Below are 26466 nucleotides of genomic sequence, written 5' to 3' on the forward strand. Positions count from 1 at the left end.
TCCGTGACATTAGTTTAATTATATTATTGATATATTTAGAAAAAAACTATTTCGGCTTCGAATATTACCAGAAAGAGCGTGTTAAATACTAATGAAATAACCATTGTGGCAAATTTAGTAGCACTGGTTTCTTTCCGCTATATGTTAACGCTAACGCTGTTAAGTGTGTGTGTTTCATCCGCTGTGCACAGAGATGCCAGATATTTTCATAGAAAATATGTATTACTTTGCATAAAAAGTCTATATCTGTTCTATCTGCTTTATCTGTCACTAATAAAATGATGTTAAAAGATAATTCTTAATATCTGCGAAGATTTCCATTTTAACATGCGATTTGTCCGTTGACTAATAAACTTTTAAACAATTACTGCAATCGAATACTAATAGATACTCAAAGAGGAAAGTCTAATTTTTTACTTCTCACTTTTTATGAACCTGTACAAATCTATATTACATTTACATCTGTATAAAATCTGTACTCTGATTTAAATCAACGTAAAAATCCATACAATACCGATAAATATGTATAAGTGGCATCTCTGGCTGTGCATTTTGTTTTTAGAAGGTCTAACGCTTAAACAATAACAATTCCTTTTTTTGTTTTTTTTTAAAGTTCACCAAGTTAACTGCACAGTAAAATTTTAAATTTAAAACGAAAGGTAACGAAAACGACCCAAAAATTTTTAAACGTCGAAATGATTCAAAACTGATTCTAAAAATATCGTGTGTTGTCTTATAGTTGGCATCAGGCCATTTTTAAGAAAAATTCGGACATTTTGAGCCTGAGGGTGTAATAGGATGAATGAAGGAATTATGAGCAGAGTAGTGAACATATCAGAAGTGTTTTTAGCTGATTTTTTGAACATTATTTTAATTTCCAAGGAATGTGAATCAATTCTCCATGTGGAGCAAGGCAAATTAAGTAGAAATATGAAAAAATCATAGTGATTTTAGTGGCTAAATCGGGTTTTTAAGGTAACGTTCTTACAAATGAGATGAAATAGGGAGCCCTTACTCTACCAGTTCAAAATTTGACAGTAGAACTGTTCGAATAAATAAAACTAGAACTGCTGGCTGGTGATACGTTTGTTTCAATTTAGTTCTATTATAAATCGCCCATATAAAACTTCCAGCTGCTCTGAGGCTGATAATCTACTATATAACTGAAACTGAAACGTCTATAATATAACTGAAACTGAAACGAACCTATCCCCAGCAAGCTGTTTTAGTTTTATTTATTCGAACAGTTCTACTGTCAAATTTAGAACTGATATACGCTGTCGTTTTATTTTTTCTATATTTGAAACACCGGCTCCCTGTCACGACGCCATCTTGATGAGATCAAAATCGGAACTTCAAAATCAGCTGATTGCAACGTAAACAAACAATCAGTAATGCAATTGTTTTACGGGCTACCTCGTTTAGAGCACGAAAATTAGTGAATTTTGGGTCGACTCTCTCACAATAACTTGTCGGTTTAGCTAACATACAGCAGACAATGTTTTAGGACATCGAGTGCAGGTAATATTCACAATTTGAGAGTCGCAATGAGTATCAAAACATCGCAGTGTTTGGGGCTCGAAACGCGAGGGGCTCAACACAATCGGTGTACTTTCAAATGGCTGGTGCTCACATACCGGTGTCAGATGACTTTGAAACACAGATAAAACGCTGCTGGGGCTGTCAGTTTATTTTGTTATAAATTCTAGATTTAAATTCTAAAACTGACATAAATTATGCATCTAGAACTAGAACACTCCTGAGCATGCCCTAAGTTTACGACAATTATGCTTGTTGGATTATTGTAATATGTTAATAAAAAATATGAGGAGGTTTTTTGTCTGCTGGAACGAGACAGGGATGCCAGGTCATTTTTCCAAAAATCTGTGATCAAGCTAAAAACATGTCTGTGAAAATATGAGCACGTTTCCCGTACCATAATAGCTGATCGGAATCATTTTGGTGAGCAAAAAGCAAGGTCTCACTACCCAACCGCTCTGTACTTTTTGCTGCTAAACTGTGATCGTTTTAAAAAATCTGAATAATTTCAGAATCTGTGAAAATCTGTGCAGAAAGTTGAAAATCTGTGAAACACAGATTATTCTGTGAACCTGGCATCCCTGGAACGAGATCAGTAATGTCAATTAGCGTTGCCATGTCATTTATCTAAAAATCTGTGTTCGGTGCAAAAATCTATGGATCAGGGTAATGTCGCCGAAAGCCATTTCGCCGAAAGCCGTTTCGCCTTAAGTCATTTCGCCGAATGGGCCACTTCGCCGAGTGTCATTTCGCCGAAAGCCATTTCGCCGAAAGGGTCATTTCGCCGATTCCTGCTATTGTCTTAAAATCGCAATGAGAATCGTTTTAAAATAATGACAAATTAAAGATGATAACGTTAAGGCCCGTTTTGTTGACCTGCAATTGTACTTCTTGAATAAAGATTGATTCATGAACCTCAGAGCGGAGTTCCCAAAGAAACTTGTTGACTATTACCCTTTAAACATCAAAGCAAGTCCATAGGTATCTACCAAGCAAATGTATGTGGTATTTTCCGTTTACTAAATAAAAAAATATCTAATGCGGCTTCGCCACATCGACTTGATTCGTGTGCTGTCCTAACTAAAGCAAAGAAACCTAGCTTTGAGTAGACCGGGCAAACGAGGCGGTTACAGGTTTGTATGCAAGAGGCCGCCGCTTCCCAAATAAATAAATAAATCAATGTCACATCATTCTTTTCATACAAAACCACCGCATGCTACGATTCTGCTTTTCACTGGAGATGGAGATGGAAACTTGTCATCATAATGTGGTCGTCCTACAAAACAAAAGCAGCATTGAAACACAACTCCTTTTTGCTCCAAATATTTCATTATACAGTAAGGCTTTGGTTTGGTTTGGTTTCTCCATACAACTTTGTTTTATCTTTGTTTCATGTAACATGTAGGTTTCATAGTTCCATTACAATTGAAATATGCTTACAAATTTACCTAAACCTATCTGACGAAAGAATGACAACTGCAGTGTTTCTTCTTCTAATCGATTCATTACAATTGGTTAAATTTGCTTCATTTGCTACTAATAATTACGTAGAGATCATGTTTCATTTCTGTCATTCTGTTTGGTTAAATTTTCCATTCGTCCAATTATCGTCGAATTATCAATAAGGTAAAGAGATGTTTTTTTTTCTTTAGCAAATAGATCTTGCTACTTAATGTAACGAGAAGTAGAAACGTAACCGGTTTATTAGGGATAAGTGCCATTTTTTTGGATTGAAGCTCTCACTAACAGAAACTTAATGCTTCACACAATCGCTGGTTCAAAGCACCAGCTGTTTGTTTTTAGGATTTCAAACTATAACTATACAAACCTATGATCGAAAGGATGGAAATTTTTTAGATAGAGTATAAGGTCTCGCTTTTAGTTGTTTTGCTAACAGTTCTATGGTTCTAGCAAGTGTTTCTCATCGTTTTTCTGTCCTCAATCCTATCCAGAACATGTATTTTTTTTCAGTATCACTTCACAACCACCACAATGTAATCGGTAATGTTTCAATTGTTCTTTCTTTCCGTAAATGCCGAGATGCCCAAACCATTGGATTGTTTTAAACATTGACAATTGATTTTAGTTTGCGAGACAAAACCACTTTTGGGATCCAAAAGTTTGTGCATCCATGCATGCCATGATAATCAAATTTTAACCTGTCAAACAATGTCACCGCTCTCTCTCTCTCTCTCTTGCTCCAAAATGTGTTTGTGGTTGATTTTCAAATTTTTGCTATTCTTCGAATTATTCTTCTAATCTACAAATAGTGGATGATGGGTTTGTCATTTGATTGAAGTTGTTTTGCCCTTTTGTTTTTTTTTATTCTTTATCCGTGTTACAAAAAAGTGTTCTTACGTCTATTGGCAGTATTCTTCTCAGTTGACATGTGTACAAATGTGTGTTCTCTTTTTTTGTTCTTCTTTCTTTCAGTGTTTGTCTGGCAAACTAGTTTCAAATGATTCGTTTGTTTTGGTTTAATTTTTTCTCCCGAAAGTGTGTTTTGTTTGTTCTATTTTGGGTGGTTCCATAATCTATTTCGCTTATTGTTTATTACTTTTTTTCTAGGTCATTGGTTAGATAGAAACAGGAAAGGTGCGTTCCAGCGCATCAGATTAGAGCATACACGAGCGCCATTTCTTTTTCAGAAAAGTTGAACGCGCCAACCGTGAGAGAAAAAAAACCGATACAAATTTCCCTAAATGCTTGAATGGTTCTGGTTGAAAGCATTACTCAACTTGATTTTCTTGTTTTTCGACTACAGTTAGGTGACGATTCCCTGACAAATGACGGTAAATTGGTAAAAACATGCTGAAACTCTCTATTTTGGAATGATATTCAAATTGTTCCTATCTTAAGATTTACAAACAGGTATCCTCCTCAACTTACGCTACATTCTACGTAAATAATCCGGGAAAAAACGTGCATTTAGTGCCATTGTGGGTGTGGGAGTGTTTTTGTTTTAGAAAAAAACGCTTTACATGTTGTGTCTTCTCGTCTATACATATTGAGAACAACGACTACAATATGGGGGGGTTTTCCCGCAGGAACAGGCAGAGCTACAGTGAACATTACCGACGGATCATTCATCCGTCAAGAACCAAAACTGTCCGCCACGGTCAAGATCTACGGTATTCAAAACGAAGAGTCCAGTACGGCAAACGAATCGGGCAGCAGGACGGCGTATTCCACCTCGCCCTCTTCGTCCTCCAGGGGCGATGCGGGAAACGGTTCGACGGCCGTGACCGCGCGAACACTGGGCGGAGCACGGCGTGACGAGCGGGACCGCAGACGTCGCGGACGTTCGTACGGTGTCTGCTGGTGATGCTGGTGTTGCTGCTGGAGGACACGGGCCGCCCCGCTACCGTCCGACTCGTTCTCCCCTTCGTCGTCTCCTTCGTGTTCCAGCTCCTTCTCATTCACATCATCATCATCCTCCTCGGTACCATCGGCTGATTGTTGGTCCTGGCGGGTGACGGCCGGCAGAGAGGACGGAAAACGGAGCCCGATTGGGCCAAACGGTAGTTTGTTAGTACGGAACGGTTTCGATGGATCGGTGGCTGATAAAACTGTCAAATTTAGAAACGTCAAAAAACTAGACCATTTGACAGCTGTCAGACCGCACCGTCGCTAGTTCGGTTGAGTGAAATGAATGCATGACCGAAAGAAGCACTGTGAGCAAGGTGATGAAGCGAATTGGGAATTCGGTGATACCGGATTTGTACTAAGATATGAGATAAAGATTAATATATAAATGTATCTAGTGGTGGTTTTCTTTCGGCACCGCTGCTGTTGTTCTAAGCTGCCACAGTCTACTACTCCTCACTACCGGAGCCAATCGCAGTCGGCCTTGGCCGGCCGGTACGAAACTACGTTGCATTACGGTTGTACTGTACGGTAGTTGCTCGTTGCTGGCGGCGGTGGTTGAATTCGAACAGAACAAGTTTCGAAGTACAGCTAAATCAGGTATTTTTAAATGATAATTAAGCCAATCACCTAACGGATTACTTCATTCTCGTGTATAGATAGGATTGTACGATAGGCATCAAAGGGAGAATACAAGTGGAAATAAACTAAGTCTAGAAATCATTTTAAGCTTGCTCAGATAGTTCGTGCAAGTGCAAGAAATAGATATGTTAGAGCGTTGTTTAGAGAAGTGAGAATTCGATACTGTGGGAAAAATGGAAATATGAATGTGCACGATAAACCATAAACTGCTACGCACTGACGAGTAGAAGACGAAACGTAAAACCAAATCTACCCACATTGATTTCTTATAGATTTTCTCAAACTCAGGTTCGTCTTGTTTCTTACGCGGCTATTCAATGCAATGTTTTGAGTGGACGTAAATCAAACTTTAAGTTGTTACATAAATGGATTCAATGGAAATTGTAATTGTAAAATCAGAATTACTTGACCCGAGAAAACCCGAGGCTTGACTGTCATGCGGCTGGCTAACGGCTGCGTAAAATGTGACTGGCAGCCATTCTGGCGTCCGGCTGCCTCAGCGCTACCAACCACTACACCTCAAATGAGACAACCGTATCCACCAGGATTTTTGCACATCGAAATCTTTGACATTTTCGGCGAAGGTGAAAATAAGAAAACGCTCGGCTAACTATGATACTAACAATGGCGACTATGTTTTGCCAAATTGGATTTTACAGCCGTCACTGAAACAACTTTGATAGCTGTCTACACACTAATTTTCGGATTTTTAGTTCGGTAATGTTTTTACGGATGCTTACATAAATTGACGTATTCCGCTTAGCTTTTCACCGAAATTCGGCTGTCTAAAATACATATACCGAAAACTTGGTAATTTTGTACCGAACAGTTTTCACTTTGAATTAATTCGGTAGATTTGAAAGAAATAGTAATGAACGATCAGCAGTTTATCAGTTTTTTACGGATCGTTCGGTAAATATTAACGAATCCAATTGTCAACACGCCATATTGATTTTCAATTGAATTTGATCAAATTGAGTAAAATGGAGTCCATTTTAAACAATATTCAATGTCTAGATGCTTCGTTACTTGTTATTCGTGTTATGCGATTATCGTGAGTTAATTATGGATTGTAAGCATAAGTTGAGCACAATGATGATTAAAGTGATTATAATTATGGTGCTTTTCCGCAGACGCCCTTCTTCGTTCTATAAAAATATGATAGCACAGGCTCAAGTTTCTAAATATTCGGCTCTTGCGCCAGGCGATGCTCCTCAATCACTTTGGTTCCATGCAAATGCAAGTCACCCTGCAGATAAAATGTTTTATTTGTTCATAATAAATACAATATCGGAATCGGAATCGGAACGCTAACTACAACTGGGGAATGTTTCCGACGAAGTTTGGGATTCATAAAAAATATATTTTTAATTAAATAGTAAAATGCATTCGAAGTTCAATTATTTTGTTTATCTGAAATTTCAAACTAAATTAAATTCAAAATTTATTTCATATTGCACTGAACTGTAGAAATTACTGCGCTAATCGGTTGTTTTAGAATCTTCCCGTGCTGGCCAAACAGTATAATATTTACCGAATCCTCATCACGAATTACTGATCAGTATGGTTAAAAATGACAGCTCGAACAAACTTCAGCTTTACTGAACGTTCGTCAATGAATAAATTACTGAACTGATTGCTGGACGTTCAGCTGTGTAAAAGTCGGCAAAAATATTGCTGAGTTCGGTAAAGGAAATTAAGTGTGTAGCGCCCATGGCTGCCCAGGTAACCGAAAGGCCGTGCGAGCGTTTGTAAACAAAAAAAAATTGACATAAACTTGCAACGGCCTACTTGAAAATGGAAAAGTTTTCTATTGTACACTGTTGTGGTTAATTTTTGATGCTCGAAAATTTGTCTACAAGTTCCAAATATTGAATGAACTTTGACAGTTGACTAATCAACATTTTTCGCTCACCATCTTTGTTTTTCATGTAAGTGAATCATGATGGTTGACAATTTATAATCTTAGGAAAATAGCCACAGTTGCAACACGTAAAAGCAGTTTCTTCGCAGCCGTTGAGCGACAATTTTGAAGAAAAATATCAGTTTAGTTTGTCGTAAATACGACTTACATTACTATCGGGCGCATTTTCAAAATTTACCCTGTACAAGAATGGGTAGAACTCAATCGTGAAAATCCCTTGTACTTAACCCAACAACATAATTTTGTCTACAAGCTATCGGGAATATGATCAGGAATTCGTGATTAAATTATCAACAGTGTAAGAGTGTAACCATAAATAACTCAGAAACGAAGTGACCTTCTGCGTGGTACCAAACCTCAAATGTTCAGGTCGTACTCTAATTGGGACGCAAATTGCCATCAGCTGCTGAATGCTGGATATTGATTCGGGAGCTGAATTTTGGATTGATTTCTGTGAATAAATTCTAAAACCGAATTCCGAATCTATTCTGGTCCACCTGAATTCTGAACTTGATTTCAGGCTTAGAATTTAGTTCCAGAATTCAGAGCCTGCATGCTGGAACTGAATTCTGGAACTGGATCTTGGAGCTAAATTCAGTTCTAGAACTAAATTGCAACTGAATTTTGAGCCTGATTAGTTTTTGAACTCAGGTCCAGTTTCTGAAAGCTACAAATCGGTTCTTTTTAGAATAATTAATATATTTCCAAAGAACTATTCGAAATTTTCCTACTAAATAAGTCTACAACTATAACATTGTTAGTTGCTATCGGAAATATGATCATCAATTTATGATAACATTTTCAGTTGTATGACATAATCATCACAAATAATTCAAAATTTAACTTTTCTTAAATATTTGGTATTAAAAGTATGTATCAAAGAATAATACTCATGACACCTTCCTCGTATCTGGGTAGATATAAAAGGTTAACACTTTTTATATTTGCAGTTGCAGCTTGCAGTAGACTGAGCAGGGAGTGAAACAAGTGCATCATTCCGGTTGGATCAGGTCCAGAGCTCAGTTCCAGTATCAAGCATTCAGTTCAGTATTGAATCAATTGCGGAACGTTCGCAAAGCCAGTTTCCCTTCAAAGAAGATCGATTGCGTCATCCTGCTGCTGCTCGTTTGCATTGCAGCAAAATACAACGAATAGTGGAGAACGATGGGGAACATTATGCAAAATCATCCCTTCTAATGGCTCCAAATGTTATCTAAAGAACATAGCATCAGTTCATTGCAAACCTAGAATAATTTGATTAGCTTTATGCACTTTTCGCAGTGCAAAACTCGCACCAAACGAGTACGAATGAAGCCAGCATTCGACTGCTTCGCGTTCGAGAAAAATGCTCCGAACAGTGTTTAATATCGTAGATAATACCACAATTCGGACCTTCTGAATGCCAGAAACTAATCCCGTGCAGTATTTTGTGTTTTTTTTCTCCTAAATTTGCACATCAAATTCGACATCAAAATTCTGTATGTTGTTAATTAATTGTGTAGTACAAAATGTTTGTCGCCAATACGAATTGACATTTTTATTATAAATTGGAAGCGAAGCAGTAAAAGTTTCTTATTCACGTCCTCCAGTTATGTCTGTGAAATAACTCACCCGCCTTTTTCTACATAAACTGATGGTTTTTTCTTGAAGCTTCATCAACCAATCGCGATGAGAACTTCTTTTGCACTTCTCAAAAATAGATGCTTTCCTAAGATTGTAAGCATAATCTTAAGCCGTAACTGGAGACGTTTTCTTAACTTTGCTTTAAAACCCTCGGTATCGATATGAAATCAATTTGACATACATGATCAACATTTTAATCCGAAGGATAATACCGATTGGAACATACCACCATTTCTTCTTTGACATAAACAACTGCATTACAAGTGAACAAAATGTGATTTTCACAGTAAATGGATTTTTCAAGTTCATGAGGGTTGTTTTCTGAAACGCTTAAATTCGGAACAGATTCGTAAACAACCAACATAGCTTTTCCTTCTTCGGAAAAGCAATATATAAATCACGTTTACACACGAAAAATTTCTGAATTTTACAAGTGACCCAATCTTCTATATGATGCAATTCATTAGGACCTAATTCTATTTTTATTAAGTTGATGTTGAATGTCACTGAATTTTTCTCGTTCTGAATGTACTTTCAATTCGGCTAGCAAGTGCGACACATTTTAGACAAGCAGGTGAGTGCTTCTGTGGTTCAGTCGATCAACGGACGTATTTTGTGATCCAATAATTCTCGGTTCAAACATCGCCTTGCAATCAATATTTTTTTTATTTCAACGAATTGCAAGTTTATGTTATTTATATCCTTGAACATAGATTTTCGTGAACTGCGACGCTCCATTCATGTGCATCTTATAAGATGTAAAATCACAGGTTTTTTTTTTCGAAGTGTACATAATTGAAGTGCAGCTTCAGTTTGTGCTGGCATCTCATCCGACACGGTCAAAAATTGCTTACGGGACGAAAAAGGGCAAATACGATTTACAAAAGCGTGAAACTTGGCTACAAGGCCAAATTCAATTTGTATTGATTTCAAATGCTGCATCTTAAGACCAGCAGCAAACGAAATACTCAAAGAACGAATGCATCTAGACGTTAATGATGTAAGTGAGATCAGACCCTGTCAGCTTTGAGCGAAATCAATCTTCAATCTAGCAACGCCATCGCACGGCATCACATTCAACAAATCTTGTCAATTGTATGAGTGCGCAGGGCTGCTATTTTGGCGCGCTCGAATTTGACATTTCTTTCCCATACTTATATGTACGAGATTCAATGCGAACTCTCTTGAGGGCGCCATGCTCGCAAAAAAGAATGTGAGAGCTGGATATCTTGTTAATATGAAGTCTTTGGTGAGATCCAATTCAACAAGGCGTTCAACGCTGTGTTCATTATGTTTAAACGTGAAAGAGATGTAATTGCATTTGCTTCGGTTAAAATCGGGGTGCACAGTGTTGATCATGATAATGTTAAATATAAAATCCCTGTGTACATGGTTGACGATGCCATAAAAGTACGTGCACATGACCTTCCCCCGCAGGACAGAGATCATTTCGTTCGAGAAAATTTGTCACAGTACGGTGAAATTCTTTCCATCCAAAGGGAAGTAGGGCGGATTTTTTTCCCCAGTATCCGGAATGGCGTGCAAGTGTTACGTAACAGATCGGCGGAAAAGTTCGTATCGTTTCTATGAGAGGGCGCCACTAGAATTAAATCCATACCATTTTCAGTTAGTACCAACCTTCAAAAGATACGTGTATAAATTTGACACCTGTCTGATTATTAGTTTGTGAGATATTGCATTTTGAGTGAAGCTACTTTTGTTATTGTAAAAAAATGGAAAAAAAAGGAATTTCGTGTGTTGATGAAACACTACTTTTAGATGAAAAAAAGTGCCGCCGATACCAAAAAATGGCTAGATGAGTGTTATCCAGACTCTGCACCGGGCGAAGCAACAATTTGTAAGTGGTTTGCAAAATTTCGTACTGGTCATATGAGCACCGAAGACGATGAACGCAGTGGACGTCCAAAAGAGGCTGTTACCGATGAAAACGTGAAAAAAATCCACAAAATGATTTTCAATGACCGTAAAGTGAAGTTGATCGAGATAGCTCACACCCTAAAGATATCAAAGGAACGTGTTGGACATATTATTCACGAATATTTGGATATGAGAAAGCTTTGTGCAAAATGGGTGCCGCGTGAGCTCACAATCGATCAAAAACAACAACGAATTGATGATTCTGAGCAGTGTTTGGAGCTGTTATATCGAAATAAAACCGATTTTTTTCGTCGATATATAACAATGGACGAAACATGGCTCCATCACTTCACTCCGGAGTCCAATCGACAGTCAGCTGAGTGGACTGCACGCGATGAACCGAACCCAAAGCGTGGAAAGACTCAACAATCGGCCGGGAAGGTTATGGCGTCTGTATTTTGGGATTCGCATGGTATAATTTTTATCGACTACCTTGAAAAGGGAAAAACCATCAACAGTGACTATTATATAGCGTTATTAGAGCGTTTGAAGGACGAAATTTAACAAAAACGGCCTCATTCGAAGAAGAAAAAAGTTTTGTTTCATCAAGACAATGCACCGTGTCACAAGTCGATGAAAGTTGGAAGATCGCTATAATCGCTGTATCGCCTCTGATGACAATTATGTTGAATAATAAAAACGAATTTTGGCAAAAAAATGTGTGTTTCTATTAAACGATACGAACTTTTCAGCCGAACTGTTATGCGACTACATAAGGCAATTGCATCTCTGTAAATCGCTGGTTACCTACGAGCATCAACGGATTACATGTCAGTTGTGTGAAAAACCGGTACACTACGCTAAACCCTGCAACTGAAACCAATGTACAACAATGCACATCTACAGCAGTTTTATGTTCATTTGCCGGAATGAAGTTTACAAAATGTAACCCATTTATCTCTTAAGTTGGTGTATTGGGAAAATCTTTAAAAAACGGGTTTTTTGTGCAAAACTCTGCAGCACAACTCATTTTATCATATTTTCATTCTTAAAGAAACCCCAACCGAATACTAACACGAATTCGAGTTTTTAAATTCGAAATAAATAAGCCATTCAAAATTCATTAAATTAGCCCGGTTGCCGAAGCAAATAACAAAAAAATCGTGCAGCGACTGGGGCTCCAGTTTGCCGGATTTTCTCTTCACGTGTCTCTGATTAAGGAGTGTATCGAAAATAAGCTATCCACATGCATTTGTGTTGTACGCATGTATTTGTTATGGGTTTCTATGCTCAGTTCACAGCAGGCTGTGCGTTTGGCTGTCAGCTTTCGTTTGTTTACTTGTTTGTATAGTTGAAATTCTGCGTTTTCAAAATGTCGCGTATCGAAAAGAAAGTGAAAATTAAGGTTCTGGACACATAGCTAAGTGAATTACTATGCGAAAATTAGCGAAGCGGTTTGGAATTCATCATGCCAGTGTTAAAACCATCATCAATAAGTTTGGGGAACACTATTCTTTGGATGAGCTACCAGGAAGAGGCAGAAAACCCGGTTCTTCCAACCCGAAACTGGACCAGAAAGTGGTATCTCTAATCATGAAGAACAAATCAATGTAAATACGTGATTTGGCCAAAAAAGCAGGAACGAGTGTCGGAATGATCCAGCGTATCAAGAGGCGAAATCACCTGAAGACCTAGAAGAAGCAGATAATCGCGAAACAAAGTGTAGAACAGAAGAAGCGAGCACCAACAAGGGCCCGGAAATTGTATTCGCGTCCTTTGCAGTGTCTGGATGCATACGTTTTGATGGACGATGAGACTTATGTAAAGGAGGACTCGGGTTTTTGAGTCCAGGTCCACAATACTTCACTGTCGTCGTTGGGGAGGATGGGAGCGATGCGGACAGGTCGATTCAAGTGGAGAAATTCGGTCGAAAGGTACTGGTATGGCAAGAAATATGTTCCTGTGGTTTGAAGTCTACCATTTTTTACACTACTGGAACTATAAATGCAGAAATCTATCGATCTGAGTGTCTCCAGAAGCGATTGCTGCTTTTATATAAGAAACATACCCAAGTAACAATGTTTGTTATGCTAGCTTATTTGTGACTAGTTTGCAACCAGATATTTGAGTGATTGTTACTAACATCTAACCACTTGCGTGACTCAAAAAGCGCAGTTTCTACTAGTTTCTATGTCGGTTAAAAAAAAGTTGTCGTTACGTTGTAATGCCATACTGAAATAACTTATTTTCCATAACTTGAATATAACTTATTTTCAAGTAAACTAGTTGAAACTTTGTTGCCATCGACATTATAAACATTGAATGAATCCATAATGTTTTCCTATCAACAATAAAAAGACAGTATAGTACTTGAAATTAAAAGTTTAATACAAGGTACAAATTTCACAACGATTATAAAACTGTCGAGCGGAATTCAATTTTACTTAACTGTTTTTTTATGCGCCGTCAATCAAAATCTGTTTATAAAAATATAAAGAATAAACAACAAAATAATTCTATGTTCAAAATGCTCAAAATTGTTCCAAGTAGAGTGATTTATCATCATTTTAAATTCATATATCATGAGAATTATAATATTATCAGAATCAATGTTTCTATATTGTTTTCTTCGAGTTTATAATAGTGCATAGAACAAAAATTATTTTCGTCAAAAAGTAGTTTTAAAAAAAGTAATATCCTGGTTTTATTCACGTTTCATACACTTTTTGAGACTCCACATTGTGTTCGCCATATTCAAGCCAATAAAAGTTTTTTTGGTTACATTTTCGTTATCATAACGTTGCGAAAACCTACCGATAACTATCTGAATCAATGCAGAAATTGTATGTTATAATCCAATAACATCAAAGTTATTGCTACATCACTTAACCGTAACGATTTACATATACGCTTACGTATTTATAATGGTTTCGCAACCTTTTTTTAACTAGTAGCTAAAACCAGAGCTGTGATTAAAGATATGTTAGAATCAAGTAACGATAACTTACAAATGATTGCTAGCTCAATGTTTACGTTATAAAGAAACACTGCCGTCACCTTGTTTCAACCAGCATAACATAAAAAACATGTTCGTGCTCTTGTTGCAACATAGTTGGGCTAAGTGGTATCAGAATTAGTTATGGGTTGCTAATATTGGAGTCAAATAAACTTATTTTCAACTAGTAGCTAGAGGCATAGTTGTTATTAAAGATATGTTTGGATTAAGTAACGATAGCTTATAAATTATAATTAATTCAATATGACAAAAAGATGTGGTGATTTGAAACCTAAATAACTATTTCGTAACTAGTTGTGTTATGAAGAAACATTGATGTCACCTTGTTTTAACCAGTATAACATAAAAAACATATTCGTGCTCTTGTTGCAACATAGTTTGGACTTAGTCGCATCAGAACTAGTTGCGGATTGCTACTCGGGTAGTACACCTCCATTGTTTTGACCTGATTTAGCGTCGGCTCACTGTGCCAAAACCACTATCAAATGGCTTGCGGAACAGGGTGGTTAAAATTCGTTGAGAAAAATATCAATCCACCAAATTGCTCTCAGCTTCGACCCAATCGAACGTTACTGGGCAATCGTGAAAAGGTTCTTCAAGAAGACTGGTAAGGCAGCTGGGAACATGCAGGAGTTCAAAAAAATTTGGGCTCAAGCGTCAAAAAAAAGCAATGCAACACTTGTCCGGAACTTGATGAAGAGCCGTTGATCAAAAGTTCGAAAATTCGTGAAGGAATAACTTAAACTTCATCCGATTTTCATTGAACTCAAGTTTAACCTCGTACAATAAAGGATAAATTTTTAGTTTGAATAAAATATCGTTTTTTATCATAATTTGTGGATAGCTTATTTTCAATACACTCCTTATAACAGGGTCTCTACATTGAACTATACACTAAAATTAACAGACTAGAACAAACTGGCCCTTATTACCGATGTCACTACACGGTGAAAACCAAGTGAAGTGATTGTGATCCTTATTATCGGTATCACTTCACTGTGAAAATCGAGTGAAGTGAATTTAAGTCCTTATTACGAAAGTCGCTTTTGAGACAGAAGTAAATACTTGGATGAACTTGATGTCATTATTACCATCACGCCACCAACATTTTGTTGAAAAAATTAGTTTTTATCCACCACAGTGATCACTTCACTATGCGTGATACTGGTAATAGGTAAAATCAAGTGAAGTGACATGTAAGTGAAGTGAATGTGAAAGTGGAAGTGAGAACGGTAATAAGGGCCACTAGAAAGAAGTAGACGAAGAAAAAGTATAGCTTTTCGTGCGGAGAAAATAGAGCTACTGGCATCTATTTGAATCGATATAACGATTCCATTTTAATCATGCAAATAGATTTCATGTGATCTAAGTATAGAGGAAAATTAGACTACGAGCTAAGTGAGATGCAGGTTCGTGCTGGGAATGACAAGAGTCAAGAGCTTAAGTACAAAAGAACTATGTTCGTGAAAAATTTAAGAAAAAATGGTTTTAAATTATTTTTCTAGTTTCTAGAAAAAAAAACTGTGCTTCATTATCGAACAAAACTGTTATTCGGTGAAAAATATAAGGTTTTGCACGAACATGACATAACATCACAAAAATGAACTAATTTTGACAGCCATCCATAGTTTGTTTATGTGTTCATTCTAATTTGAAAACGTGTTAATAGATGTAAATAAATTACCGATAGCTGTCAAAAGATGAACTTGATTAATCGACAGTTCGTTCGTGTTTTCATCGTGCAAAACCCAATTTCAATGGAAATTTTCAATGTCATGCGCATAAGTTCATCCAGTTCATTTTGTGACGTTATGTCAGTTTCGTGCAAAATGTAATGAGATGCTAACCTCATTTTTTTCTTCAATGTTTTGGGTTTTTTAGCAATTCAGCAGTACTGTTAACATGTCCGTAAGGCAAGTTGGTTCTACATAAGACAGATACGAAGCCAAGATCATGGAAGCAGTGCTTTTGAATTGACAAGAATGAACACTTGTACATTGGTGACGTAACGATAAAAAATCGAATTGAACACCGTTATTCGAGGTCATCTAAGTTCCTTTTAAGTCACTTAAGTTTCGCAGAGTGACATCACGAAAAAGCTCCATGGGTTCCACGTAAACATGACATAACCTTACAAAACTGACAACTAGTTTTCTAATGTTATGTCATGTTTGCGTGGAACTCAATTGGGTTTTCAGGATGACGTTACGAATAAGCCCTACTAGAATTAAGTTCAGGTTTAATGATTATCGACGGTGTAATTATATTTTCAATTTAATTGGAGTTATAAAATTTAAATGAAGTTATGTTCTACACGAACATGTCATAACCTTACAGAATATGCTGAATAAACGTAATCAAACAACGACTGATGTCAAATATAAACGTGTGCATATTTCATTTCTTGTTTGATAACTATTAAGTTTCCAACGAACCTGACATAACCTCATACAATTAGCGATAAAAGGATGAACGTCGTTTGACTGCTACCAGTTTTTTGTAGCATATTGTATTCAAATTGAAATGAACATGAACATGTAAACAAATTAGGTTTTACAAGATGCCGTCACGAATGATGAATCTTGGTGGATGAAGTTAATTTTTGACAACTAAAATACGGTGTATAACAGACTAAAAGTGGTTTGTTTACATACAGAACTAAGAGCATTCAAACCGGAATGTTAAACGAAATGTAACGAAAGATTGGTTCAACATAGGGGGTAAATGTCAGGCAAAGTCTATCTGAACAGTCCTAATGAATAGTGATGTCAGATCTACGGAAATCTCCGTAGATCTACGCATTTAAAGATTTTCTCAACGGATCCTCGAATTTGTTTAAAAAAAGTTCCACGGAAATTGGAATTTTTCTACGGAAATTAACGATTGGAAAAAGATTGGAAAAATGACATGCGAATGCAGCTATGTAATGAAAAACCACGAATAAACTATCGCAGAGACGGGACTCGAACCCATGGCTAGTTCCCATCAGGGGAAATTGGTTTTGTCAATTAAACTACCCTGCACATGAAAACACATGAAAAGACTAGACTAATTGACTAGAAGAACCGAGCATGCTTCGCTTCACTTGGGCGCCACAGTTTTCATTACATAGTTGCATTCGCATGTCATTTTCGCAATCGGTTTCTCTCGTGACATACTGAATAAATTAAAAACTAGCTCAAGGCGACTCTATGTCTTAACAAGACTAAAACAAAACCTTAATATGAGAACTATTTTGTCTGGCGAAGAAAAAAATGGTTCTCTTTTACGTTTCGTGTTTGGCACCGCTAGAGTTACCGGTGAAAATGTCAATCTACGGAAATGACACTACAACTATCTGGCTTCGGCTTCGGTTCGCTGCTGCTGAACCGTCGAAGATGAACTCGAGTTTACTTGTAACGTAAGGGTAAAGAACCATAATTAGGTTTTTTTTTATCGTGACGTCAAAAATGAACGAGCGTTCATCATGGGTTTTGTCTTATGTTAAACCAAGTAGCGTTGCGAGTGTGTGAATGTCAAATGTCCAATAAATTGAGGCTAACAATGACGGTAAAAATGACACAAATGAACTGTCGATGAATCAAATTGGAAACGGAACAAACATGTTAACAAACCATTGATAACTGTCAAACGACGTTCATCCAGTGTTCATTTTGTTAGGTTATGCAATTTTCGTTCCAAAACCTAATCAAACCATGACATAACCTTACAAAAATGATCAAAATGAATCAACTTTGACAGCTATCAGTGGTTTTTTGTGTGTTCATTGCGTTCATTATAATTTGAATACGTGTTAATAGATACGTAAACAAACCACTGATAGCTGTCAAAAGATGAACTTGATTCATTGGCAGTTCATTGGTAGCTCATTAGAGTGGTCATCGTGCAAAACCTAATTAGGTTTTACACAATTAGGTTTTTTATCGTGACGACACAAATGAACAAGTATTCATCCTTGACAGTTCAGCGGTACTGTTTACAAACAAGCTTAAACAGAAATCGAAGAGCACATCTAAAACAATCATCTTTACACTTTGCAACTAGTCACTTTTATTTAATAAATATCAAAAACGAACCGTATTCAATCGTGAACAAAAGTTTTAAAACTTTATTTAGGCGATACTGACCGTAAATGGTCTGATCCAATTTGTCAATAAACAAACAAAAGAAATTTCTGTATACAAACAGTACTGCTGAACTGTCAAAATGTGTTCATCCGATTGAGGTTAGCAGTGACGGTAAAAAACCTAATGCCGACAAAAATGAACTGCCGCGATGAATCAAGTTCATCTTTGACAGCTGCCGGTGGTTTGTTTTGTTTTTCGACTGCAAACTAAAAATTGAAAAATTACAAAAAAGTGTCTATTAAAAACGTGCTCCGCAGTGAAAAGAACTAAAAAAATTGACCTGTATGCGTTTCCAGCATCAAGGAGCGATAATTGTATAAATTTGTTTAGTGTGCAATTTTTACATTCAAACGATGAACCTCTGATGAACTTTTAAACTGTAAACAAACCACTGATAGCTGTCATAATTGATTCATTTTGTTCATTTTTTGTGGGGTTATGTTATATTCGTGCAAAACCTAATATTCTAAAAGCTGTTAAAAGGCGTTCATTCGGTTTTTGGAGCATGTCAGTTTGGTGTAAATGCAATGCGTGTGCGGAAGTGGCAGAAAAGAAGCGAAACCAAAGTTTGAATATACACAGGAATGCATCAACGCAGGTACTTAGATAGATTCACTGAACAATTGCGTTCCGGCTGGGTTAACTTGTTTTTTTTTTGGAGTGGTTTTCGATATCTCTTATTTTATAAATACCCATTGATCAGCTGTACCGTTTGCAGTTTCCGCGGCTGGCTTTCCCGGGTTCGGTCGCTGGCCGTCGGTTGATCCGACGGCGACGACACCGGCTGGCGTCGGTTCTTGTGGTGGTTGCTGGTGATTCTGTTGCGCTATTTGTGGATGTGATGTTGCTTGATTTGGATTGGGGTTTTTGCTAGCGCTTGGATCGTTACTTTCACGATTCAGGGGGTTTTTACTGATTATCGGTGAAGTGGCGGTGATGTGAGTTTTGTTTTTTTTTTGATTAACTTTTTGATGATTGGTGGCTACTAGGCTAGTGTTAGGAGGATTACCTGGTGATGGGGACTGTGGCGCGGCACCTGAACGCCACGGTGGCCACAGTGGCTATTCTTCGGTGAGCTCCCAGATCATGAGGGAAGCGTCAGTGCCACCAACCGTGACCAGGCTGTGGTTTCCGTGTAAGAATTTCACGTTCGCCAAAGTACCCGAGTACACCTTGGCCTCAGTGAACTCCGCCCTTGGGGTAATGCACGGATAACGGAACAGACGCAGATAGCCATCGCTGTCACCGCTCACAATGAGATCCTGGGCGACGGTTCGCGATGTGCACGTTATGATGGTGTTAGCCGGTGCGGCGTAGTACCGGTTGTTCCACATTCCGGCCACCATGAATCCCACTGTGTTGTTGTTGGTCAACCACTTGACGTCCTTCATGGCAATGGGGCTCTTTTCCGGCGAAAGGGATTTCACGTCCCAGAAGAGCAAATCGAAATCCACAGTCACGGACTGGAGGAAGTTACCTTCGGAGCTCCAGTCAAGGTGCGTTAGCGGTTGCGAACCACGGATCTTGTTGATCTTCTTGTACGAGAATCCGTCGCGCGACACACGGAACAGATAGATGCTACCGTTCTGCGAGCCGATGGCGATCATGTCACCCACTGAAAAATGTTGAAACGATTACCGATCATAAATGTTACTATGAAATGACCGCAGCGTTACCTTGGTTGAACTCCACACAGTTCAGCGGTGAACCACAGACGCGAATCGTTAGCATGGTTGCTCCATTTTCGGCGTTGATTACCACAAGATGACCTTCGGAACTTCCGGCGGCAAGTGCGGCACCATACGGATGGAAGGCTAGGGAAATTATTTCGTAACCTACCGACGATGTCCAGATCAACTTGTGCCTTCTCCACATGGCTACGTACTTGTCGTGACCACCGGTAGCAAATACTTCGTCATCTGGATGCGCCGCCAGAGCCCAAAGCTGTTTGCCATGACCGAACATAACCTGATTAAAGCGACGCTGTAACGAACCTTCCAGAATGTTATTGCGCGTAGTTCCGACGTAAACGTTGCCATCGTTTCGACCCGGTCGCTGTGGATAAATAGTGCGCACTCCTCCGGCAGATTCTGGAAGCTGTAGAAATTGGTTTAGTGCTGGTACAGATCGATTTGGATCGAAAAACCCTCACCTTTATATCGGTTATCCTCTTGTAGTTCTGCAACGAATCCCATGCGGCAATTTTACGATCCTTTTCACCACCTGATATCAAAGTACCCTCCGAAAGCATCACCAGACAAGAAATGGCTTTGCTGTGTGCTTCAAATTCCATCCTCACAAAGTACGCTCCATCGGCATCCACGCTGTAGATCGTAATGAAACCGTCGCTGTCTGCGGTGATGACATCTCCATCCGGTTCGAACTGAACGCAAGTGACGAATGTCTTCGAAGGCTGAAATTTGTTACGTTATTCAATTGAAATATCGCTTACTGCACCCCACTTACCGGTTTGATGATGTCTGTCTTCTCGAAGAATCCATCCTTCCGGCGGTGCCAGAATGCTAAATGGCCCTTGCCGTGTGTGATCAATAGATTGTCGTCCAACGGATGGAACGTGGCGCCCCAAATTCCTTCCTGCAGTGTCTGTACGCTCCGATTGGTGGCAAAAACGGAAACAAAATTTAACACACAAACATAAATTAGCGCGAATTGTCTCCACCGTCGTTAACTCGAGGCAATAAACTCTGCATCAAAAACACGGGGTAAACGGAATGCAAAAGTTTGAAGCACTTCCGGGAGTCGGGTGTCGACCGTTTTGTATTTTTTTTTGCGCCATTGCATGACAGCAAGGAGTTGTTGACGCGGGGTGAATAGTTTCTTTGCGAGAAAGTTTTCTACCCTATCATGATCGGAACCGGGGTGTCATCAACCGGGATGACTGCGGTCAAACTTTGTCCATTAGTTAAACTTTGTCCAAAGTCTTAATTTAGCAAACAGCCACGAACGAAGGAAGAATCCATTCCGTTCCGTTCCTTTTCAACTGGGTCAGTAGTGCCTCATTTGCACCTTGTAGTTTTTTTTTATGTTTATGAAAAAAAAAACAAAAAAAAACGAATTTGTTGGTTACTTACCGCCACTTTGCCGAGCAGATGTCCCCACTGCCACTGCCACACCGACAGTATACTTTCGCGGCCGGCATCCACTGCCAGGATGTAGCTGCCGCCGTTAAGCTGCGAAAAAGCCACCGCTATGACACCGGTGTCCAGTTCACCCATGCCGAACACGTACAGCGTTTGCAGCGATTCCGTACTCCAGATGCGGACGTGTGCCTGAGATTTCCGATCGCGCCCGCCACGCTGTCCGGAACCGACCAGCTCTCGCGATGGGTGAACTTCCATACTGCGGAAGAAAAAAAAACAGAGAATGGTAAGAGGGATTTGAACTATCAAACAGTTCCTTGCGCCCAATAGCATTAGGTTTCATCCAAAAGGTTGGAAATTGGATGCCGTACAAGTTGAAGCCGAGAAATATCGAACGACAATGCCGAATGTTTCTGAAGTGACTTTAACATATCGTTTTCGTACTATACTAAAATTTAATTATATGGTTTATCTTGAATGCAAAACAACATGCATTAACCCGGAAAGTTACCGTAATTCGAATCATTATATAGAAAACAAAGACGTAGTCCACAACTTTAATGCAGGAAGGAACAATTATGATAATGATCTACCGTGTCTTTTAATGTAATATATTTTTTTACAATAAGGGACGAAGTTTTTGTAATTTTTTTCTGAAACTGCGTATTTTCGATAGTGGTCAGCAATAATTCTTTTATTTTTAATTTTATTTTACGATGAAAATATAGGCGCTTGTTTGTAAAGTTTTGAATAAATCATAAAAATTGTATATAAATTACTATTGAATATAACACAATCATCATTTTTTTTAAATTATACTGTACACACATCACTACAAACCCGTTTCACAAGCAAGTAACGCTATTTATTGTTTCTGTGTTTTTACTGTTCTCAGAATGACAGTTTCATTATTATGGAATTTCATTTATCCGAATACGTATCCGAAGCGGGTTTATTATTCAACTTGAAGAAGATTCAAGAGATTTAACACAGGTGTACACTAATTCTTAATTAATTCTTGATTTTAAAACTATCATGTCTGGTCTGGTAAGCTTTGGCCGTACAATGGTGTTTAGTGTTAAAATTGTTACGGTTACGGTTTACTGCATTCCGACGTTGAACTTGGCCTTCTGTTTCAACAGACTTCGCAGCCGATTCATTGGTGAACAGGAAAATTGCATGGCTAGTGCTATGAATCAACAAAAAACCATCCATCAAATATACGACACCTTTAAATTGTCAATCCATCAAATTACCATTGTTTCGAATTCAACTAATCTTTGCTTAGCAGGCATAGAAGAAGAAATGGTTGGGAGCCACGATTCCGTAAATTTTCATCACGACAACGTTCGGCCTCTTTCTGCGGTCTAGGTAGGAAACTAACATAAATAAGTCATTTGAAAAAGTGATCCCAGTGATCAGTCGTTTTGTGACGAATCTGCACAGTGCAAATTGTTTGTTCTATAGTTAGCGGAAAATATGTCATCGATCCACGTGATCTACAGATAAATATCCACATAAGATTTTAACGTAATAAGAACGTTAACGGTTACGAGAGAAAAGGATTAACTTCTAAAACAAAGACGATATTTATACTCCCTTACCTCGCCATTTTAAAATGGCCGGGAAAGGGGGTGATAAGATGCAGGTCGATGACAAAGAGAAACGCAGGACTAGTAAAACGAGGTTAAATCCGTCGAAAAAGGTATTCAGATATAGAGAATATCCGGAGGGAACTGCAGGACCTTATACGGTGTATATGAGAAAAATCTCGACTCCCATAAATGTGCTGTTAATCTCATCGGAACTATACCTATAAGCATTTCAAATCGTCTACAGAAATACGTAAAGTGAATTTGAACAAAATACGAATTTCCTTAACCAAAAGAGAGGAGGCAAATGAAATAGTTAAACTATCACGATTCGAAAATGTTTACCGAGTATATATTCCTGCAGATCTGGTCGAGATCGACGGGGTGATATACGACAGTGAAGTCACGCCAGAGGACATACTGAAATCAGGAGTAGGAAAATTTAAGAAGATCGGCCTTTCGCAGATAGGGTAACAGAGGTATTTTGGCCACTTCAAATATTTTGGCCCACCTAACAAACTTTATCAATTTCATCGGATTTTATCGATGTTAAGTAACCCATGTTGCATCAATTTGAAGCTAATCACATTAAATTACCTATTGCGGAAGGGGATTTCAAAGATATTATAACATTTGGGGGATATTTTTACAAAGTGGGCGAAAATAAAATCAATCTTAAAGTGGACCAAAATACCTCTGTTACCCTACCCATTTTGGATTGCGGAAGACTTGTTATACAGGAAAACATGGAAAGTGAGGTTAGGTTGATGCCATCTAATGCACTACGGGTCACGTTTTCTGGAACAGCGTTACCCGAGTATGTATGTGTTAGTAACGTACTGATAAAAGTGAGGTTATATTCCCCAAACGTAATGATGTGCCATAATCCAGGGGTGGAATCATGTAAGGTGATAAGTGACTATCACCTCATGGTGATAAAGAGGTGATCACCAGAATGTTTGGAATCACCGAAGGTGATCACTTTCTCTATCACCATCACCGGTGATTGAGCCAACTTCACTCCATTTATCACCTGTCAAGAAACGTCAACTTTTCAGGAGTGAAATATGAATGTGGCGTATACCGTTGATATTAGGAGAAGTAACATATGAAAGTGGCGTATACCCATATAATATTTTAAAATCTAAATTTTCATACCTATACTGCCTATACTTGCATATCAGTCCCATATGGAAAATCGGCATGTCGAGAAAAAGACGATTAAAATTTTATTTCCGATTTTTTTGATTTATTGTGCTACCTAATGTTAAATCATGGTATTATCACTCGAAATATCGGTAATACACCTTTACTATTCCAATATTGCAACAAATGAAATTATTTAAATTTGCACTGAATGGGACTGATATGCGAGTATTTTGCATATGGGACAGACACGAGTTGATATTTTTTTTCACATTTTACTGAACAAACCCTCAACTTTTATTGCAATTTCTGAAAGTATATTGATGATAGATTTCATTCCTCAAGCTAACTCAAAATTGGCCAAAATCGATATGGGACTGATATGCGAGTATGTGCAGTATAGTTTTCAATCCTTTTCATTAATTCGAGTCATTTTTATCAATGATGATTTGTATGGATCGAAGAGTAACGTTGAAAAAAATTGCCCGGCGAGTATGGCAAACTGCGCACAAACAAATAATAACTTGTTGGTATAATTCAGTGCCGATATTTATTTATCAATGGAAATCAATGTCACAGTCAGTTCTTTGGGATAAATTTGCTAGCTTTGAAATGACACGAATTGTTAGATCTTCTTGATGTTTTACAACTGATGGCATTCCTCTCGAATCTGAAAGATCCGTTAAATAATTTTGTGTATAGTTTTCATTCACTATACGATTATAATTCACAGAGCTTTCAATTGTTACTTCCAATTTGGAAATTTTACCCACCGGACATCCACTATGATTAGCAGCAACTAATTGTCCAAAAATATTGCCTTATTTAGTTCAACTCACAAGAAGAAAATTAAGAACGCAGTTTAATCTTTTTTACTCGTTCAATTGAACGAGACGGATATGTCGCTCACTAAGTCACGACCATCTAATTCTACTGAAAATGTTAGCATAGATTTTTTATGTTGTTACGTTATGTGCAACAGGAGATGTCTACATTCATAAACTTACCTCTTTTCCAGAAAGCAATTTATCTTTGACTCTACGAATACCCCAATGATATTCCTTCAAATAATAATTACAGCACATATGAATTGATTTAATTGATAAATACTACCGTTCATTCTATGAATTCTTTAAACTATACAAACTAAGTTAATTTTTATTTTGGTATTTAATTTTGACACAATATCAGTTCCAATTTTATTAAAAAAATATCCTCTCCGACCAATTTTGGTAGGTTATGTTTATATCAGTGGCTTAAAATTCGCCTAACGGACAATAATTTATAAAGCCACTTCTCGAAAAATCAAATCACTACTAAAAGTGATAACTAGTTTGCTATCACCTCCATTTTGACATGAAGGTGATTAAATCGTGGTGACTATCACCTTACGTAATGCCAACATTTGATAGTGATGTTAGCCTTTCAGCAGTGGTGACAGAACTTGGTGATTATCACCTTACATGATTCCAAATTTTCAAAAGTGATAATCACTTGGTGATAATCACCTTACATGATTCCACCCCAGTACTCCAGGAGTGTGGTGAACACAACGTACCCACGCATCACCTATTCATTGACTTCAAAGCGGCCTATGACACAATCGATCGAGAACAGCTATGGCAGATCATGCACGAATACGGTTTCCCGGATAAACTGACGCGATTGGTCAAAGCAACGAAGGATAGAGTGATGTGCTACGCCCAAGTATCTGGGATGCTCTCAAGTCCCTTCGAATCTCGGAGAGGGCTACGTCAAGGTGATGGACTTTCTTGTATCTTGTTCAATATTGCCCTGGAAGGTGTGATTCGAAGAGCGAGGATCGACACGAGTGGCACGATCTTCCGAAAGTCTGTACAACTTTTTGGCTTCGCTGACGATATTGATATTGTAACACGTAACCTTGAGAAGATGACGGAAACCTACATCGGGCTGAAAGCTGAAGCTAGGCGTATCGGACTGGCCATAAATGCGTCGAAAACCAAGTACATGAGAGGAAGAGGCTCTAGAGAAGAAACACTACGCCTCCCATCACGAATATTGATAGACGGTGACGATATGGAGGTGGTTGACGAGTTTGTGTATTTGGGCTCACTGGGGACCGCCGACAATGACACCAGCAGAGAAATACAGAGACGTATTTTGGCAGGGAATCGTGCGTACTTTGGACTCAGAAAAACCCTTCGATCGAGAAAAGTACGCCAACGCACTAAATTGACCATCTACAAAACGCTCATTAGACTGATTGTTCTCTATGGCCACGGGACCTGGACTTTGTTGGCGGAGGACCAACGCGCCCTCAGTGTTTTTGAAAGAAAGGTACTGAGGACCATCTATGGCGGAGTGCAGATGGAAGACGGAACGTGGAGACGGCGCATGAATCACGAATTGCAACAGCTGCTAGAGGGAACCACCCATCGTACGGACAGCTAAAATCGGACGTCTACGATGGGCTGGGCATGTAAAGGATGTCGGACGACAGCCCAGTGAAAATGGTTCTTGAGTCTAAATC

The 26466-nt window shown here is 38.3% G+C and overlaps 1 protein-coding gene across 3 annotated transcripts in view; it reads right to left on the reverse strand.

Moving 5' to 3' along the window:
• Positions 1–4313: 4313 nt before the first annotated feature.
• LOC131425898 (echinoderm microtubule-associated protein-like CG42247) overlaps positions 4314–26466 on the reverse strand; it is a 105153-nt gene continuing 83000 nt past the window's right edge. The window contains exons 5-10 of one of the 3 annotated variants that reach the window (XM_058588174.1): positions 21208–21475; positions 20582–20719; positions 20268–20528; positions 19792–20212; positions 19125–19730; positions 4314–5004 (exon numbers count right to left, since the gene is read on the reverse strand). In XM_058588174.1, coding sequence (XP_058444157.1) covers positions 19177–19730; positions 19792–20212; positions 20268–20528; positions 20582–20719; positions 21208–21475 — 1642 coding nt within the window. In that variant the 3' untranslated portion in view covers positions 4314–5004; positions 19125–19176. Of the gene's footprint in view, positions 5005–18807; positions 19731–19791; positions 20213–20267; positions 20529–20581; positions 20720–21207; positions 21476–26466 lie in introns of all 3 variants that reach the window. The other 2 variants (XM_058588176.1, XM_058588175.1) reach the window with 2 other exon arrangements.

This window comes from Malaya genurostris, chromosome 1 (genome assembly GCF_030247185.1).
Source record: "Malaya genurostris strain Urasoe2022 chromosome 1, Malgen_1.1, whole genome shotgun sequence".
Lineage (NCBI taxonomy): Eukaryota > Metazoa > Arthropoda > Insecta > Diptera > Culicidae > Malaya > Malaya genurostris.